At 35.7% G+C, this 20850-nt stretch overlaps 1 protein-coding gene across 4 annotated transcripts in view; it reads left to right on the top strand.

Annotated features, from left to right (window-relative positions):
• Positions 1 to 20850, top strand: part of SSBP2 (single stranded DNA binding protein 2) — a 294633-nt gene that overhangs the window by 59019 nt on the left and 214764 nt on the right. For 3 of the 4 annotated variants that reach the window (XM_068533619.1, XM_068533613.1, XM_068533601.1), the window contains exon 2: positions 13665 to 13737. In XM_068533619.1, the coding sequence (XP_068389720.1) occupies positions 13665 to 13737 (73 nt within the window). Of the gene's footprint in view, positions 1 to 8267; positions 8326 to 13664; positions 13738 to 20850 lie in introns of those variants that run through there. The other variant, XM_068533605.1, reaches the window with a different exon arrangement.

The following is a 20850-nucleotide window of genomic DNA, read 5'->3' as shown; positions in this document are numbered from 1 at the left end:
AAGCTATAAAATAGTATAAATATAAGTTCCTATTATTACTCTATCATATTCTATATAATAGAGTAAAATCTTTCTATTGCATAGTGATACGAGAAGTCTGTCTCAATAATGGAATATTTCGTGAAACATTTTATTACTTTCAGGTACATAGAGAATTTTATTTTGGCCACAGTGTTGTATATAATTTAGATAATTCTTTCATGCTATTATCCTTTACTTAAACGTCCTCTTTTCTTCCTGCTTATCCCATTTCCCTTAATACCTAGCTTAAGTACAATTTCCTCTGTCAGTTAAAGCCCTTTTGTCAAGAGTCTCTTACAGTGGTCTCTTCCCGTTCTGAATTCTTGATGTTTTGTTGCCTGTACACCAATCATATGCCACTTTGTGTTACTGATCTTATTTTTAATTATATTTTTCTTCCGATTAACAAGTCTGAAAATTACTTGAGGGCAAAATTTGTGTCTTCTTCTTTTTTTTTTTTTGGTTCAAGACCTAGAACAATGGTAGGAGCTTACTAATTGTTGATGGTGATGAGCATTAAGTGTTTATTTGTAGAATTTATCAGGGTGTTTGAAAGTGTTTTTCTTTCTAACATTAGATATTTAGAATTATCTTTATGCTGCTAATTTGTTAAACTCTTTGTTAGTGTAAAGATGCATTCTTTTACCATATTGCCACAAACTCTGCCTTAGTGGGTCCTAAATTAATGATGTTTCATTGGTTCTCAATACTTTACACAAACTAGATGCTTAAGAGTTGTCTAATAAAGAGATAAATAAATGTCCTGAAAGAGCAAATGCTGTAAATGTCTAAATATTTAAAACTAATACTAGGAAATGGATTAAGCCCTAGACAAAACCCCTGTGGTTCTAATTATTTTATATGGAGCTTTTTAAAAATAGCTTCAAATAGGGATTAAAAATATACATTTATACCCTCTGAAAATCAGAGAAGAATTATCCTGTGTCTTTCCTAAGTTGGGTTTTTCCTTCAAACACCTGCCCACTTCCTTCTGTGGTATTAAGAGTTCTGGGACCTGTGTCTATGGGTGTATTCTTCTGAAGCATTTCTTCCCTGTTCTGCATGTGCCCTAAGGAGTACAGATCAGAGACATTGCTGGAATTTGTTATGAGAAAAACTCTTCCAGAATTCCTCTAGGGAAAGTGGAAAATGAATTACAAGCACTAGCCTCAATGAATGGTGCATATTAATGTGGATACTTTAAACATGGCAATAATGAAGTAGGTCTAACTAAAGACGTCACCAAATATGTTATAGCTAGATGATCATACAGATTTGGCTGGGGTTAAGGAAGTTAGAACAAGGTGAAACATTTAAAAAGAAGGTGCAAGAAGTAGTAGGGAATGTAAAGTGAGTGCTAAAGGAAAGCAGATATAAAGCAGAATAGATCTAAATGCCAAAATAGCATGTGCAAAGATTAGAAAAGAGAATTAACAGGAAGAATTAAGAAAAATAAGAATGTCAGATCAAGTTCTTCTCATTTCTATTCATGGACTCCTTAGAAGTCCCCATCACATGGAAACCTGAGGGTAGAGAAATAAGCTATAGTGACTTCAGTCCACATCAGGGAGCCTCAGACTTTTAGTGAGGAGACTATTAATGTTGATGAAGCAGGGAGTAGAAGGATATTGGAGGATTTACAGTTCCCTAAACTTGTGGGGGATACAGGTTACTAAAACCCGGTCAGAATGAAGTGTTCACGTCTGTGATCCCAAGTTTGAAGAGCCTCAGAAAGGAAGGTAGGTCCTGAACTGCTGATCTTAGACTTGGTTCTGTGGCATGGGTTGCAACCACCTGGCATGTGACCTGCTGGGCACCAGAGAAATGATGTCTTATGGTGAGGAGGTGCTGCCTATACATATAGCTTCTGCTGTGTGCACTGTTTAAAAGACAGAAATAAGGAGAGAGAGTTGTTTTTTTTTAAATTTATTTTTTATTTTACATTGGAGTGTAGTTGATTTACAATGTTGTGTTAGTTTCAGGTGTACAGCAAGGTGATTCAGTTAAACATATACATATATCCATTCTTTTTCACATTCTTTTCCCATGTAGGCTATTACAGAGTACTGAGCAGAGTTCCCTGTGCTCTACAGTAGGTCCTTGTTGATTATCTATTTTGTATATAGTAGTGTGTATATGTTAATACCAAACTCCTAATTTATTCCTCCCCACCACGTTTCCCCTTTTGGTAACCATAAGTTTGCTTTCAAAGTCTGTGAGTCTGTTTCTGTCTTGTAAATAAGTAGAAGAGAGAGATTTTAAATGATGCAATTTATTTTCAGTTCTACAATAAACTTCTGCATGAGGTGAAAAAAGAAAAAAAAATCGTAAAGCCTGGAAGAAATTCTGAGTAAGTTATTTTCAGTGCTTAGTAGCCAGAGGAAAAACATTAGACTGCTTTTAAATGTTTTCCACTCATCTTAATTTCTTGGGATATGTAATTTATATTATTTATAAAGAAGATATTTTCTTGGTTATTAACTTATTATTAGAGTAAACTGTTACTGTTCATTTGTACTTGAGGAAAATGTTACACATAGATAATAATTTAAAATTAGCTTGGGGAAGGAGATATGAACTGATGACTAAGTTTTAAAATAATTTTTTCTTGATTATAGAAATTTGCAAAACACAGAACAGCAGAGAGAGGGAAGTAAGAAGCCCCATTACCCAGTGTAAATGCTTTGAAAAATACTTTTTTTAGAAAGAGCAGTTTTAGGTTCATAGCAAAATTGAGCAGAAGGTATAGAGATTTCCCATACTCCCCTTGCCCCCAGTGGCCATGTCATTCACCAACCTGAAAGTTATTTTAATATCTCTGACTTGATACTTGGTATCACTTTTTAAAAAATATTTATCTTTACTTAAAGCTACTTTCTAGCCAAATTAATCTGGCTACACTGCATGTTGTTAAAAGCTTATTTGGGTTGTTAAAATTACACACTATGGTTAGGGTAAGTCTACTTTTACTTTAGGACTAGTTTAGTGCTACCTCTGAAGTGTGGCCCGTGGGTCTCTACCGAATGCTGTTGGTGTTCGTTGTGAGTAATGTTCTTGAAGTTTCTCCTGTGAGTAGTTAGTGGTTTCCCAGCCCTCTGTGAGCAACAGTTCTTTGCCTGGCTTGGTGGAGTTCCACCCTATACATGGGCAAAGGGATTCCTATGCAGATTGTTGGAGTTATTTTGCTGTGTAGCCCCCTCCTGTCTGATACTCTGCCCACAAATTCCAGCTGCCTCAATCCTCCCCAGTTTAATTCCTTGATCTCTTCAACTTGAGACCACTGTGTTGTATTTGGATTTGTTCCCTCCTTGCACTTTGTTCTGGAATGTGCCTTGAGGCAGAAAACTAGGGTTATGATAGGACTCAAATCTTGTATGTTCCTCTTTTTGCAAGTTTTACAGGTCTGCACTGCCTGTTGTCCAGTATCTAAAACCAGTTGTTTCATATATCCAGTTTTCTAGTTGTCTGCAGCAAGAGGGCAAGTTCAGTCCCACTTACTCCTCCACGGCATAAGTGGAAGTCTGGTGTCTGGTGTTAATTTTGATGTTAATACATTGAAATTGAGTATGGGATGACTCCCAGTGTTGGTCAGCAAGTGTTAGGAAGCTACTAGTATTCTGGGTGGATATAAAAGAAAATCTGCTCTCTGTAAGGATGACACAAACAGAACTATGTATATCAGACAATATATATCAAGATTCCATGGGCAGGTGGGAGCATGGGTATAATGTATAATCTTCAAGCTGGATTGAAATGGACTAAGTGCTATTATCAAGTATACCCAGTACTGTATTTCCAATGTATATAGCTTAGCTCTAAGAGTGGATGGAGTGGTGCAGTAGTTAAGATTAAGAGTACGCCTACCAATGCAGGGGGCACGGGTTCGACCCCTGGTCTGGAAAGATCCCACATGCCCTGGAGCAACTAAGTCCGTGCGCCACAACTACTGAAGTCCGCGCACCTAGAGCCTGTGCTCTGCAACAAGAGAAGCTACCGCAATGAGAAGCCCGTGCACCACAACGAAGAGTAGCCCCCGCTCGCCGCAACTAGAGAAAGCCCACGTGCAGCAACAAAGACCCAATGCAGCCAAAATTAAATACGTATAAATAAATAAATTTATGAAAAAAAATCAAATGAGAGATTATAGCAAGAACAATTATTTTAAAGAATGGATAGAAATTTTTACTAAATTTTACAAATAACCATATTTCTATATTATAAATAACCATATTTCTATAAACTCTTGATTAGTTTTAAATTAATTCTTATTTTTATATATTAGCCTTTTTATTTCCTCTATTGATAGTCATTTTAATCATGAATTTGCCTGTCTGCACAAGGCAAGTGTTTTTATTTCTAAGCACACCAAATCATTTAATTCCAAATCCATACTCCCAAGCATTACTTGTCTATCATTTATGACATCAATGACACATCGGCAAAGTAATATTTTTTATGCCCAGCTATCCATTTAATAATTGTTAAATCTTTCACTCCTTTCCCTGTCGGTCTTAACTGATGCAATTATCTCTGCACCAGAACATTTAATTCTGTTTAGTATCTTCAGTATCTTTATGTATATCAGGTATCTAGTCTCTAAAACTGATATTGAGAGTATAGAAAATAGACTAAGTAAATTTGAAACAAAGGCTGGATATTAATATTATTGGGTGGTTGCATAGACAGTTTTTGACATGCTAAATCTGTTTTTTTAGCTTCACTGTTTATGATGAAGAACTTTAAAAAGACAATGTTAGAAACAGATTTCTAATTTTTCACACCTCCTTAGCACCAGGTTGTAAGCTCTGTTGAAAATTTGAACAGGCTGATCTAGTTTCATTGCTAAACTACTTACAATCCCATGAGCAGTCTCTCGGTGGCTGCCAAATGCTCCTTGCTACTTGTTAGCTAGCTGTGATCCGGCTAACTCTTGGCATTTTATCACTTAGGAGACACATGTGGATACTGATAGGTGTCATTAGTCAACAGTGGAATTATACAATGGATCAGGAATAAGAGAGTTCTTTTTTCTAAATCCAACATGACTTTTTTAAAAGTTTTTATTTTATATTGGAGTATAGTAGATTAACAATGTTGTGTTAGTTTCAGGTGTACAACAAAGTGACTCAGTTATTCATATACATGTGTCTATTCTTTTTCAAATTCTTTTCCTGATTAGGTTGTTACATAAATAATATTGAGCAGAGTTTCCTGTGCTGTACAGTAGGTCCTTGTTGGTTATCCATTTTAAATATAGCAGTGGGTAGGAATCTAGATCCCACATGACTTTTTACTGTCCGTTAGGAGAACTTAATCTGTTCTAAGTTCTCTATGTCTGCGGCTTCTCGAGTTAATGACATTGGGATTTAAGGACAAAAGATGGGGAGTGGATTTTGGATGTAGCATTTTGCAGCACATACTGCTCACCAGTGTTAAATGTAACAGCTAGACCATTCTTTATAAAATAGCCCTCTTCTAGCCCTCTACAATCTTTTTATTGTTTATTTCCTAAGCTTGATTTATTTCCTTTAAGGATGTAGGCGAGAGGGAGGTTATTGTCTTTTGAGGATTTGTTTTATTAAAAATAACAAAACAACAGATATCTACCACCCACAACTAAATGGATTAATTTATTTCTTTAAAAAAATTACCCTTTGTATATAGAGATAGGAATCAGTGTGAAGGAATTGTTTTAGTAACATTCATGCTGTTAAACGATAGTATTTTATTGAGAGGCTGAAGCTTAAGGATACTACGAGGAGGTCAATGCTAAAGTAGGTCTCTAAGGAGATTCCTTACGCTTCCCCTTTGAATGCCTTGACTAGAGGAAACCAAAGGATTCTGTAAGTGCCTCATGCCTGGTTTAAGAGAGTCATTCCTTCATTAAAAAATATTTATTGGGTACTCACTAGTTTAGGTGCTGGAGATACAGAGATAAACAAGACAAAATGTGTTATAGTAGTTTAATTTCAAGAGAAATTAGGAACAGCTGTTTTTTGAAGTTAATTCTCCTACTGTGTCTTCCCTCTACCTTTGCACATATAGTGAATCAACCAAAAGAATTTTAAAACTACAGGTGGGGATTTGTTAAATTGAAGGCTTTATGTTTGAATCTTTTTTTTTTCCTTTTTCCTTGCTAAATGTAAGAAGATGGCGAAATCAGTTTTCATCACTGAAGTTTGGGATGGATGTATGTTTTCTCATATTAAATGGCTACTTTCTCTTGCTTTTCAGTTTCAACACTGCATCTTTCTGGAATATTAAAAGAATGGCATGCAAAAGACAGGTTATTTAATAGGTAAATGTGTGAAAAGTAGATATAGGATATCATGGCCAGGCTGACAGACATAGCTGTTTATTGGTAGTTGGACTTTTCATTGTATGAGTACTTACCTAATGATGTTTATACGTAGTTCGTAACTCTGCCTCATAGGAATATATTGTGAGGCATGATTAAATGTTATCCACAAGTGGCACACATTCCTGAAAAGTTTTATGAACATTAAATTGTGTTATTATAACTAGCATGTATAATATAAAGAAAACTTTTGATGAATCCTGTTCATAAGATTAAAAAAATTGTTTCTATGATTTAAACAGTCATATCCATTTTAACTGTTCTATAAATTCAGATTAAACACATTAGGTCATTTTTATTGACTGACTTTTGTGAAATAATGATTTGTTTTATATAGATGTATTATACACACATGCATAGATATTGACATATGTACATATATGTGTATGTAGAGAGAGAGTTAGGAATTAGCTCTGAACTATAGGTAGTATTCACCTTTTATTTATGTTTAACTTGGAGAACTTTTTTGCAAATTAACAATACTGTCTTTAAAACCTTTTTTATATGTTATCCATAGTTCCTTATTTTCTACCATTTCCTTCAGAGCAAGAGATTTAATCTCAAATTAGATAGCTAGATTATAGAGTGAAGTAAATTCTTTACCCCTTTTCCAGACTGTGAAGTCCTTATTTACAAGTGTAGTTGAGAATTTGCTGTAATTAGACTCCAAATGACATTATGTGTTGTAGATTTGCTGTTAAATACTTAACTGTCTTAGTACTGTTAGATGATACCTCTTGGCAAGCATGTAACAGATTTTGTTCATGTGAATGGTAAAAATTTGTTTCCTTGTTAGATTTTGTAATTTTCACAAGGTAAATTTGAAATAATTTTATTTGGTGGTATGGTTATGACATTTGCTCACATTTTAAAGTTCAAGAATTAAGCGGAGGGAAGTCTCTTAGGTGCTTGTTGAATGAATATATCTAAATTCTGAGTTATATTTTCAAACATGAAATTAATGCAAAATATTTTACTATAAATCTAGCCATTTTTCTTTTTATTTATATTTTGATTGTTCTACATGTTCTTCGGTTAAAAATTTTTGGGCATTAAGCTTTTCTACATTTAGGATAATTTCTTTAGACTAGACTCCCAGTAATGGAGTTATTGGGTCAAAGTGTGTGAACTTTTTTTAGCAAGCTTTTGACGTATACTTATTGCCAAATTGGTTTTGAAAAGATATCTTAGATTTTTGTATAGTATGAGTGGCACAAAGTTTAATCTTTTACTGGAGACACAAAGCTACCATTATGATTGTTAATTAGAGGACAGTGCTATAACAAGAGTTGTCCTCAGGCCTTCTGAAGGAGGCATGGGGATGTTAGCTCTTACTCTGATTAGACCATACTGGTTTTATGCTTTATTTAGTTTTTCTGCTACATCCATACTAGTTGGACTTCATCTGTTGCTTCTTCTATTATTAATATTTCTACCAGTAGCTATAACTCATATTTCCTTCTACTCTTTTTCTCAATGCAGTATGTATATTTCTGTGTATATATGCTCACACTTTTAGCAATGAATTACGAACATTTCTTCATTAAACATCTTCAAAAATATATTTTCCCATCACCTGCATATATCACAATCCAACTATTCCCCTTTTATCAGATATTTAGGTTGCCAGTTTTTCACTGCTATAATTTTACCACGAGCTTCATTATAAATTGTTTGGATTTCGGATTAATTCTTTAAAATAGTATTTTAGAATAGAAATTACTGGGTCAAAGGTCACAAAAGGTGTTATTATTTTTTTCCTATTTGCTTGTTTATTTCTTTTTAAATGCGTAATAGAAGAAGTACGGGGAAATAATCAAACAGAAGAAAGTTTATGCAGTAAAAAAGTCTGCCTCTTATCCTAGGCTCCCACTCCCTAGGAAAAAAACCCCTGCAATAAAAGATACTGTTTGGATACATATGTTTCCACTAGAGGGGGAAGCCTGGTGAGTTAAGCTTGTTGTTCCTGTGCCTGTATGTATATGAATTACCTCTGAAGAATATATGTGTCATATACATGGGAGCGTACTATACAAGCTATTCTACACTTGTGTTTTTTACTCATTCACTTACCTTTTCACTTTGCCATGTTATTTTCTTGAAAAGCTGTACCATTTACACGTCCATATATTACCCTTTAGGCACCGAATGCTTTAATGTTTTTAGAGTCTTTGGTACATTGATTGGTGAAATTTTAAAATATTGTTTATGGCTGGAAGGTTGAATATTTTTCCTTAGGATTATTTACTGGCCATAGGTAGCCATTCTTATTTGACCTTTAACGTCCATCCTTGCTCATTATTTAAAAATTAAGGTCTTCTTATTCTGGCAGGACGTATTATATGAGCTGTTTATATGTTAAGCATATTAGCCTTTTGTTGTCCTATTGATTGTATATCCTATTTTCTCAGTTCATTATTGCTTTTTAATTTTATTTGGGTTTTTTTTTGGTGGGGGATAATCAGAGGTTTAACATCTTTCTGTGTTCTTTTCATTTTTATATATCTTTAATTCCCTTCTAATTATATATTTTGTAATTAACAAAAAAATCCACTTTTGTTAGAATCATGCGCAAAGTAAAGTGAGTGGGATTTCCCCCTTTCCTTTTGTAAATAGGTTAAAAAGTTAAACTGTAGACTGGTCAACATCCAAATTTATTAGAGATTTTGAATCCATGAAGTCTAGTTGAAAGATCAATAGATTTGACCCTATCAGAATTGGAGATTGATAGAATTTGAATTGTGAAGTTTTATCAGTGGTGGTTGACTTTTCTGTTCTGCCTTCGATGGCACCCATGAGTGTATATGTGTGTAACTGAGGGACAGTGAGTTGAGTGTGAATCGCATGGGTAGGTGATATGTAATTACTGTTTTGAGGACAGTGCCAGGTGGGCTCAGGCTTTGGCTATTCTCAGTTCTCTTCCCATTTTAACCTCTACCTTTGCTCTTACTTTTAAAGCTTAAGAGCCTGCAGTAACCAGGGAGTACAGAAGGTCTTGAGCTGTTTCAGATATATTTTGCATTCTGGCTTTGCATTCCTCTCTAGAATTCCTGGTCATGATTTTGTTAACTCAGTCATTGGTATCTATTTGAAATTTAGAATGAAATGAAGGTAATTTAAAGGCATATGATCCATGAATCATTGATATGCTTTTTCATTAATCAATGTTTAAAAAAAAGTCTGTGTCTACTTTCTGCAAACAAACTCTTACTGCATGATTATTAATTTTTTTCTGTGTAATTGGATCACATTATAAGCCACTAGATTAAATAGCCACTCTGTACTTTATCAAAAGTAGTTAAATTTCTTAAAGATCCTAAAAAGGAAAATGAAAATGTTAATATGAGAGTGTACACATTTTAAATATTTGTATATTCAATATTTATTTTTAAATTTTCACTGTCCAGTAGAAACTGAATCCGAATAAAATGTTTGATGATCTCCTGTCACTAGGTAAGGGACCATGCTATGATTCATCTGCACGGATGGACAAGTGTCACTCCTCACTCCCCTGGAATCATTTGTATTCATACACAAATAATTTATTGCAGGGCTTTTCCCCCAGAACCTCCTGGAGATTCTTACTTCTGGTGGCCCTAATGCCTCTATTGTAGGCAGCTAATGGGAAATACACAGTATCTGTATCTGAAGGTAGAACAAATACTCCTATTGATGTGGCTCCTAGTGGTTCTTCAGGAGCAGGAGGGAGGATAGAAAGGAATGGCAAATGTGAGAGAGGCTGTGGCGTTGGAATCCAGTATGTGACTTGGTAATATAATATGTAACAGAATTAGCTGAAACCGTTGCAGTCATTGTTACTATTTACTGTGCTGTCTGATCCTTTCAACAATACTACAAGGAGAGATATACCGTCAGGGCAGAAATAGCACACGTTCTGGGCAAAAGAAATCAAGTAGGTATAATATACTGTAGCCATTAAATAAGGCTGTTATCAGCAAGGTAATTTATTTTAAGGGTGGAACAACGTCTGACACGTATAGACATCTTTGACTGCTCATTGGTATATGTGGGTGAGGTTTAAGAGACGAAATCAAACTGGCTTTTAATTTATACCAGCAACTGTATTCCCTATAACTTCCCTATCTGCCCCACACATTCTAAAAATAAAACTCTGGCATTAGAGAGGCCCATTCACTCGCAAGCAGGTCTCCCAAAGTACTCTAGAAGTTGCCAGGACATTCATTACAAGGAAGAAAAAGCATATTACCTAAAGCAAAAAAAAAAAAAAAAAATACTACAAGGAAAGTATCCTTCCCATTTTACAAATGAGGAAACTGAGACTCAGAAATTGTGTTTCATTGAAAGTGAGCACAGGTACTGTAAACAGAGGGAGAAGGTGAATTTAACTCTGCACATGGTCAAGTTAAGAGAGAGCTATCTTGCTAGAAATTTCAAACAGTAATTTGGAGAAGCAGGTTTGGAGCTTGGTAGAGAGGATAGGGCTAAAGACATAGGTTTGGAACATCCTATGCACAGAGGTAGTAGTTAAAATGTTGGAGATTTGCTAGTGATGTATTCTGGAGTCATCAAGGCAGTAGAGTTGATTAACTGTTCACCCATATGATGCTCCCTGCCACTCTCTCTGGAGTATAGGTCCTGACTGCCTGGGAAGCGTTCATTTTGTTCAAGGGAGTTACAGAACATGGATATATGAGGCGGTGTTATAGATAGATTTTCTCAGCCCTGTCCCATTTTATCATCCTGTTGATAACAACACGATGTCCTGCTACAGCTCAGATTCTAAGGGTAAGAGGACAAGCACACCCCTAGGAAGACGCTTCAAAATCTTTAGTTCTGTGGTTTGAAACCCCTTCCCCCCATTGATTCTGTGCCTCCGCCAATAGGTCTTTTAGACTCACTGTCCTGAGCCCATTGAGAGAGAGGAGATTGTTGCTTTAAATTCTACTTATAGGGGGCTTCCCTGGTGGCGCAGTGGTTGAGAATCTGCCTGCCAATGCAGGGGACACGGGTTCGAGCCCTGGTCTGGGAAGATCCCACATGCCGCGGAGCAACTGGGCCCGTGAGCCACAACTACTGAGCCTGAGCGTCTGGAGCCTCTGCTCCGCAACAAGAGAGGCCGCAATAGTGAGAGGCCCGCGCACCGCGATGAAGAGTGGCCCCCACTCGCCGCAACTGGAGAAAGCCCTCACACAGAAACGAAGACCCAACACAGCCAAAAATAAACATAATAAAAAAAAAAATTCTACTTATAAAGAGATATACTTTTTGCTACCTAATTAATTGGGGGAAAACATAGAAGAAATATATTATCTCCTTTAATATTACAAAGAAGAGGTTACAAGGAAGTGGCTTGCTTAACTTTAAGGAATGGTGTTTATTGCAAGGACACAGCAACAGTTGTGCTCTGGCCTTGACTGTTCTGGGGTCTGTTTTCTTATCGCCCCCCCCCCCCCCCCCCCCGCCTCCCAGACCCACCACAGTGCCTCTGCTTCACTCAGTGCCTCTCACTTCCAACTTCTCCAAGCTTGGTGGAACATCCTTACTGCTGAGCCTTTGACTTAGGCCTGGCTTTCTTGTCCAGACTGCACCACTGGTATGGCTCTAGGCCCAAGATTTTACAAGCCACAAGGAATAACCCGAGGCTGTAGGGCCGTAGGCAGTAGGGCCACACTGCCACTGGCAGGCAATTTTGAGGCTTCAGTCTCTCCAGGAGAAATTCACAAATATTTTTTTTTTTCAAGGTGAAATCTGCCATCATGGTCAGGAATCATGTGATGGGTTTGGAAGTAGTTAGTGGAGAGACAGAGTATGTGGGATATGTGTGTTTGAAGAATGTGTGGTAAGAATCACCAGTTGGGTTTGTTTGTTTGAAACTACAGGAACATTTCAATTCCCATATCCCATATGACATACTTTGGGGTATGAACCTTCCTCAGGGAGCATCACACAGGGATGTGACATACTACCTGTGTTAGGGTAGAAAAAGAGTTGAGAAGCACTGATCCAGGAAGTGGCATTCAACTTGAAGAGAATAGGAGATGTTTCTAAATTATATTCGTATACTCACTGTCAACAACATACTTTTCATCTATGAGTAACTTTAACAGATGTCTGCTCATGGTGCTTAGTAACTACAGAATAATTCTCATCTTAAGAGTTTGGCAGTTTTGGAATGGAGAAAGAATTAAATGGACAGAGCAAGTGATTATATACAGGCTTTCCCTTTTCATGACAAATACATGTTATGTTTTCATGAAAATGGGGAAAATATTCATTTTTTCAAATGCCATCAGTCTTTAACAATCATAAATTCACTTGGCAAGAGAAATGGAGTAGCTCTACAGAACTGTGGTTATTGTTACATTGTTTTGTTTACTGTAAACCTGGCTCAATATTGGTAAATACAGTGTAGCAGAAACTGAACTGTTGTGAGCCATCTGGGCATCAGTCCAAGATATCATTAAAAATACTGCCTCAGACTAATTTGGGTTTATGAATAATATTTTGTTAACAGCTTAACTAAAATTGAGCCACATGGTGTAGCTTAAAATTCTGAATCCACAAGATAATGAGAGTAGTATAAATGTATAGTGCATACTTAATATTCTATATTTGAGTGATAAATTTATATGTACTTCCGTGTTAACCTTTAAACTCTAAGCACCCAAATGCTTAATATAATCTGGTATCTTTAAAGTTTACTTAATGCTGTGATTTGCTGTTAATTTGAATTTCTTTTAAACTAAAATATTATTGGTTTAGCAATCTAAACTAAAGAATAAGGAGAGAGTGCCTGAACAAATATATTAAAATGGACATTCAACACCCATTTTGGCATACGGATATGTAAACAGCTGGAGTTTATGTTAACATTCACCAGAAAGATGGAAGGATATAGTGTTGTTGTAAAGGTCCAATAACTTAATTCATTTGTTTTACTAATAATTAGACCTTCAAGTAGGTTATGGGAATTATTAATGTTTGGTTTTAAGTTAGTAATTCATACTAGGTATAACAAAGGGAATTGAGGGCTTGATAAGTTAGATGATCCAAGACAAAAATCCATATTTAGGTGTTTCGTGCCAAGAAACACCTAAATGTGTCTTATTCTTTTGCGTCTTATTTTAATTAAAGTTCTTTCTGAACATATGTGTATAAACTCCCATTGAAAAGATGTTGGAAGAGTTGATTTTCTGTCACTGTTAGTGTGAAAAATATTTCTGTAATGAAAAGGTGTGTGCATTGTTTAAAGAATGAATTTTAAATATACCTCTTCTCAATAAATATTTTACTCATTTTACAGGTTAGCACTCTACGTATATGAATATCTGCTCCATGTAGGAGCTCAGAAATCGGCCCAGACATTTTTATCAGAGGTATGTTTTGTATATTTTCTGCATTGTATTTTGATATCCTATATAAGTGAATGAAAAATATACTGTAACAATTATTTGAAAAAAATATCATTATGTATTACATAATGAATGCTCAGTTATCAGAATGCATAATATACTCTTTGTAGATTGTTTGTAAGCATTTTTAGTATCCCAAAATTCCATGTCCATGCAAATAACCTCCTACTCAACTTTCCAGCCATTTTTTTCCCTGTAGAAATAGAACCTTTAAACACCATCATATGTCTAGTTTTAGCAATATCTTATTTTGGCATTATTCACAATTTTGGAAAATACGGTTTTTGTTTTTGTTTTGTGTGGATAATAGTGGGTTGATGACTGAAACTTCAGTTAGAAAACATTTTGATAATCTTGCTTCAAGTTCTTGTTTCTCTTTCTGTTTTTCTCCTTCACAATATTTTAAACTTTGAGCTCTCATACAATGTTATTTTTTCCTTCTCTAATTTATATAATGATGAGGATGAGGAGGATTTTATTGAGTTATATGTATGCCAGGCGTATTATCTATAATTATAATAAATATTATATTATCTATAGTTCTTTTAAGAAATTTGCAAGGCATATGGTATTATTCCGGATTTACTGATAAGAGCTACAGGGCTCAGGGAGTTTATATTACTAGCTTATGGTCACATAGCTTAGTAAGTTATGGAACTAGAATTCAAACCTTAGGTCCATGTTAATTCCAAAGCCCCTGGTTTCCCCTCTATATCTGTGCTGTCCAGTATGGTAGCCGCTGGCCAGATACGACTTTTTGAGCACTTGAAATATGACTAATGCAATTGAGAAGTGCTGTTAAGTATGAAGTTACACACTGGATTTTGAACACTTGGTGTGAACAAAAGAATATAAAATATCAATAATTTAAAATTTTTGATCACATTGAAATGATAATATTTTGGATATATTAGACAAAATAAAGTTACTAACATTATTTTTCTTTTTTCTTTTTTTAATGTAATTACTAGAAAATTTTAAATTACATCTGTGGCTCTCATTTGTGGCATATGTTTATGTTTCTGTGGGACAGTGCTGATCAAAATTACATTGTCTCTAGTGATCTCACTAGTTTGCCCCTTCCAGATCAGGGATATGATGGGCAACCCCTTGACCAAAGTGCCCTGCCTGAGGTACAGCCTTCTTGAGATTCACTATCCTCCAACAAGCACACAAGTAAACAAACACACGTAGTAGCCCCCCAATCTTTTATCTAATTAATTAATATATGTGAACTGTTAGGGCCTGTTTGCAAGTAAGAAAATTGAGAGGTATGCTCAGAACTTAAGAAGTCAATTGTTTTACTATAGAAGGAATATATGCAATGTAATAAAAATGTGATTTCAAAGTTTATTTAAATCAAAACAGAAGTTTAATATATCCATATCTCATTAAATAATTAATTAGAAGACTTTGGTCTGTAACCTTTCTGAGTCACATTCACTGTTTGATATTATAAAGTGACTGAGATTGCGAAGAGAATGCTTTTAATAATTATATTCTTAATCACTGCCAACTTATATTTAAAAGAAACTAAAGCTACTTATGGAGATTTTCAAGTTTTATTTTAATGCATTTGAAAACTTGATGAAACTTGATAAAAGAATTTACTGGTCACTTTCCTTATATAAAGGAGCATTTTGGATTGGCTCAATTTTCTGAGTCCTCGGGGGTTCCCAGGACTATTTTTTCTTAGCAACACTAATAATCACTTCATCAAAAAAGAAAAATGTTGCTAACGTATTTAAGGAAGTTCAGGTACTAGGACTCAAATAAGTTACGTGGATTGAACAGATAACTAGATACTGTACTGATATGCTTCTGACTCGATGGACAATGGATATACAACTTTTCTAGAGCTACTTGGTAAAAATAAAATTATAATTCCAGAAGAGATTTACACATTTTTTAACAAGTATTTACCATGATTTTATTTTCTCCGGCTGCATTTGGAATACAAAATTGAGGATATCTCTGAATTATTAATCTGGTCAGTTTCACAAGAGGAATCAGTTAAGCTGAAAATAAACTATTTTCACCAGGAAGACACAATATTATTGGACTTTGGAGAGGGGTGTATGTGATTCCCAGAATAGTTACATGGAAATCGTTGAACATAAAGCAATCGTATATATTTTTGTGGGTACATACTTACGAATGTGAAGTATAGTGAAGGTCTGAAAGAATATACATTCCAGACTAGTTGTTGATGGGAGTGGGGATGTTAAAGGAATCGAAGGGGAATTTTATCCTTACTTGTAGAATGTTTTAAAACAAGAAATATATATGTATATATATTTGTATAGTTATTTAAAAATAAAAATAATAGAAGATAAAATACAAAATTACCTTGATTTTAAAATGGAAGTCTGGAGGTAGATTTGTAATAGGCCATTGCTGAGTATACCCTAGAGTTCTAGATACAGTCGTCCCTCCGTATCCACTGGGTATTGGTTCCAGGACCTCCCCACCCCTACCCCACTGCTGTGGATGCTAGAATCCACAGAGATCAGGTCCCTTATGTAAAATAGCACAGTGTTTGCACATTGCCTACACTTATCTTCCCATGTATTTTAAATCGTCTCTAGGTTACTTCTAATACTTAACAGTGCAAATGCTATGTAATAGATGTAAGTACAATGTAAATGATATGTAAATAGTTGCCCGTAGGAAGCAATTTCAAGTTTGGCTTTTTGGAACTTTCTGGAATTTTTTTTCCAAGTATTTTCTCTCCGTGGTTGGTTGAATCTGTGGATGTGAAACCTACAGATAGAGAGGGTTGACTGTAATTTCAATTGGTTAAATGTCAATAGCTTGCTATATTGTCCTCCCTCATATTTTAAGTTTCCATAATACCAGCTGCTTGTGTTTGCCTATACATACCAGAAGCCTTCTCTCATCTGGGCATTACTCGGTGCTATTCACTGCCTAAAATCTCCTCCCCTTCTCTCCTTGACTAGCTTAGAAGTAGCTTTTTCTAGGAAAGCTTTCTCAGGGCTCCACCTCTCTGTGCTGATAGTGCATTCTTACCTAAAAGCCTTTGCATATTCTGCCAAGAAGCTTGGACTTATCTTCTCAGCAAAAGAGAACTTTTATTCTTTTAAGTAAAAGAATAGCATCGTTAGGTTTGTACTGCAGTGTCTGTGTGAATGGCAGTACCCATCCTCTTTAGCTATGGACAACAAAGAAAGGAGAATGTAATCTTTTAGAGCTTTGTACCCTATTTAGCATTGCTTTCTCTCTTCCTTTCACTTGGATCATCTGGAAAATTTAAGGCTGCTCATTGTAGAATGACTTCTTCAGTCATTTGAGTAGTGAAGGACCATCTTATCTAAATTCTTACTCTATACCCAGATTTTTACCTAATTCAGAACTGTTATACAAGGAACTTAAAAATCAGGGGGACCTATTTATTTGGGTTGGGTATTTGTGATAAAAAGGAAATGACTGAAGTGGCACCAATTACTCAAGTATTCGATGTTCTCACACTGGTTCAAGGCAAAGTAGAATGCTTCTTCCAATTTCGGCATTCTCCCTCAGGATGAATGAGGATATAGATGACTATGATGTTAATGAGCCCTTGTGAGCCAGGATTTACTGTGCTGGGCCACCTCTTTCGTTTATATGGGTTTGCTTTCTGGATGAAGTTGTGAGAAGGTCAAGTTGGAACTCCAGGCATCATCTGAACAAGTAAGATGTGTATCTCAGCAGCCTAATCTCTCACTTGGGCTTAGCCTTTCTTATACTGCCCTTGGCCTAGCCTGTCAGAAATTGGACTGCTTCTGATAGCTTTTGTTATCAGTCAGAATAGTAGGGCACTATTAGCCCAGCTATTTTTTTTCTTAGTTAAAAGAGATAACATTGGGATAACAGTAGAAATTAAAACATTTCTCTAGCCAGGCTGTGTTAAAGCTCATTGTTATCTCTGATTCATCATAGATCCTAAACCACTACCTGAATCCTAAATGTAGTTTGTATGACTTTTCATTTTCTTACCACCAAGAGGACAAAATGGAATATTCTTTAGAAATATTCTCAATACAGAGCCCCTCCTCTGCTTTATATTTTATTATCTTTCAGTATTCAATAATTATAAACAGAATGCTAAGAAATCTTCTTTGCAATTCTATATCAATTTTTGTTATTTTGGGTTCTTTAAAAACGATTCTTTTCCTGCGTTATATTATTTCATTATGCAAAGATAATTCCTGCTTGTTTCTGAAATTTTGTATGGTATTCATGCCTCAGAATGAGGCTTGGTGTCTGTAGCAAATAAAATTAAGAATTAGAGTGTTGCAGAGATCTAGGTTTTTTTTCTCTTCTTAAAAATTTTACATTGTTTATACTATATTACTAGCCCTTATTTGCCATAAATTAGCCAATAAGTTAGCCAGAAATAGAAGCTTAAAAATATCTAATGGATTGTTTCTTCAGATTTTATTAGGAATGCTAAATTATTGAACTCCATAGACTCCAAAATTCTGTTCTGTTTATTTTTTCACCTATATGAAGAGAGAAAATAATAATAATAATTTCCTTACCTTACCTGTTTCTTGAACTTTAATTTGGAGGCAACATAGTGTAGTGGGTAAGAGCAATCACTTAAGGGCCACACTGCTGGATTTGAATTGTGTTCTACATTATGTTTACTTATTCAGTTTTCTTAATTATAAAAAGAAGATAATCATAATAATACTTTAAAGTGGCGCTGAGGTTTAATTGAGTTACTACATGTAAAGTGATTTGAAGGGCCTGGCATGTGGTAAGTGCTCAAAGGTGTTATTTTAATGCTTGACTGATTCTTTTCTTTTTTTTTTTTTTTTTGCTATGGGATCTTAGTTCCCTGACCAGGGATTGGACCTGGGCCCTGGCAGTGAAAGCCCTGAGTCCTAACCACTGGACTGCCAAGGAATTCCCCTCTTTTCTATCTTGTGTAGTTTATTTCTTTAGAGTACAAGTATAAATATATATCCTACGTGCACGTGTGTGCTCCAAGTATCTGTCACCTGGATGGCCCACAATCCTCCTACCTCCTGGGGTTACCTTTTCTAGCAAAATGGCTCCAGCTCTAATCCCTAATATAATAGGTTGTCTCAAGTCCTCTCTAACATCTCTGGGGCTTACTAGGGGGAGGGAGGACAGTATGGTTCTCTTGCTGTAATTTCTTGCTCTCACTAAGTATTACAGCCCTGCTGCTTCTCCTCCTTATGGCTGATACCTTTTCTTTGCCTTAACTTTCCTGTGTCCTTCATATGCATCAAGGAGTTTTCCCAATAAAGGGTATTCCTTTTTACATTTTTTTTTTTAAGTTTAATTTTATTTATTTATTTATTTATTTATTTATGGCTGTGTTGGGTCTTCGTTTCCGTGTGAGGGCTTTCTCTAGTTGCGGCAAGTGGGGACCACTCTTCATCGCGGTGCGCAGGCCTCTCATTATCGCGGCCTCTCTTGTTGCGGAGCACAGGCTCCAGACGCGCAGGCTCAGTAATTGTGGCTCACGGGCCTAGTTGCTCCATGGCATGTGGGATCTTCCCAGACCAGGGCTTGAACCCGTGTCCCCTGCATTGGCAGGCAGACTCCCAACCACTGCGCCACCAGGGAAGCCCCAAGGGTATTCCTTTTTAAGAGGACTTCTACCTTCCTTCTAAAGCAGAGCAGGACTATTCAATAAAACTTCCCATGATTATGGAAATGATCTCTAATCTCTGCTGTATAGTAAGTTCTCCACTAGTCACATGTGACTACTGAGCCCTTGAAAAGTGGCTAGAGCAATTGAGGAATATTCAATTAATTTTAAATGTAAAGAGCCACATGTGGTTAATGAGTACCACATTGAACAGCACAGTTTTGGATTATATCTGCTTCAAAGTACAGTCAGATTTTTCTTCCTGTTATACATCTATCAGCTTTAATTTTTTAAATTAGAATGGAAAAATTTTTACTTTTTTTTACATTTAGTTTAGTTGTATGGATGCACCGATACTTCTATACATGGAAGGTTTTAGAAAATTAGTAGGAACAGTGGATTATATCTAAATTAGAAGTCTCAGGATTTTGTCTAGCAACAAATGTGTACATAGGTATGCATTCTTTTCTTAACACAGGAACTAGCTTTATCCTTTCAGGGTATTAATTTTTTTAATATTGGTTTTCAAAAAGTATGAAAGGTTTTAGGAATACTCTGTAAAGCTTGTATCCCATGAGCTTCACATGAACTGCTGTGCTGTTGGAGATGCTGTTGACTGTCTAAAGTGGTCCCACATTGATGAGGCTGGAACCCCCCAAAAAAGGTGCTGTCGACATCCAGAATTGCCCCACCTTGGCTTTGTTGCTCCTGCTGCAACCAGCAACTACTCCTTTGGAGCCAGGGGCAGGAAGCTTCTCTTCTTCCTCCTGCCTTTTGATCTCCTACTAGTGTCTCCTGATAGCAGAACTTAACAGGAAACTGGCTGGCAAGGAGCCTAGGAAATGTAATTTTCAGAATCCAAGCACCAAGTGTAGAATGGAGTGTAGGAGGGGTGGGTTTGGGGCTGAGAGATAATAGGTAACTGACCAGTATACCTTGCTGGAAGCAAATGATGATGAGATGATAAGTAAATGTGTGTGTGTGTGTGTGTGTGTGTGTGTGTGTGTATGTATATATGTTTGTATGTGTGTGTATCACAAATGTTTTTTTATTATACGCTCTGTTCTGTGCTTTGATTTTTGTTTCACTTGTTCGACTTCAGTTGTTTTATATTGGTTCATTAAATTTATAATTCTCTATTTGTGGTTGTAGGGTATTTCGTTTTATGAAATGTGCCATAATTTCACCAGCCCCCTACTGATGGACATTTAGATTGTTTCCAGTCTTTTGCAATTACAAATGATGCTTCAATGAAAATTGTTGCATATATAATTTTGCACATGTGACCATATTTATAGAATAAATTCCTAGAAGAAGAATTGCTATCAGATAGTGATAGTTTGTAATTTATAATTTTCAGATATAAACCATATGGCATGTCTTACTCTTGCCAATATACCTTTCATTCATGATTCAATGTTTGGCTGTGCATTTACATAGAGATGCTGAAA

This window comes from Eschrichtius robustus, chromosome 2 (genome assembly GCF_028021215.1).
Source record: "Eschrichtius robustus isolate mEscRob2 chromosome 2, mEscRob2.pri, whole genome shotgun sequence".
Classification (NCBI taxonomy): Eukaryota; Metazoa; Chordata; class Mammalia; order Artiodactyla; family Eschrichtiidae; genus Eschrichtius; species Eschrichtius robustus.
This window is presented reverse-complemented; position numbering and strand designations above follow the sequence as displayed.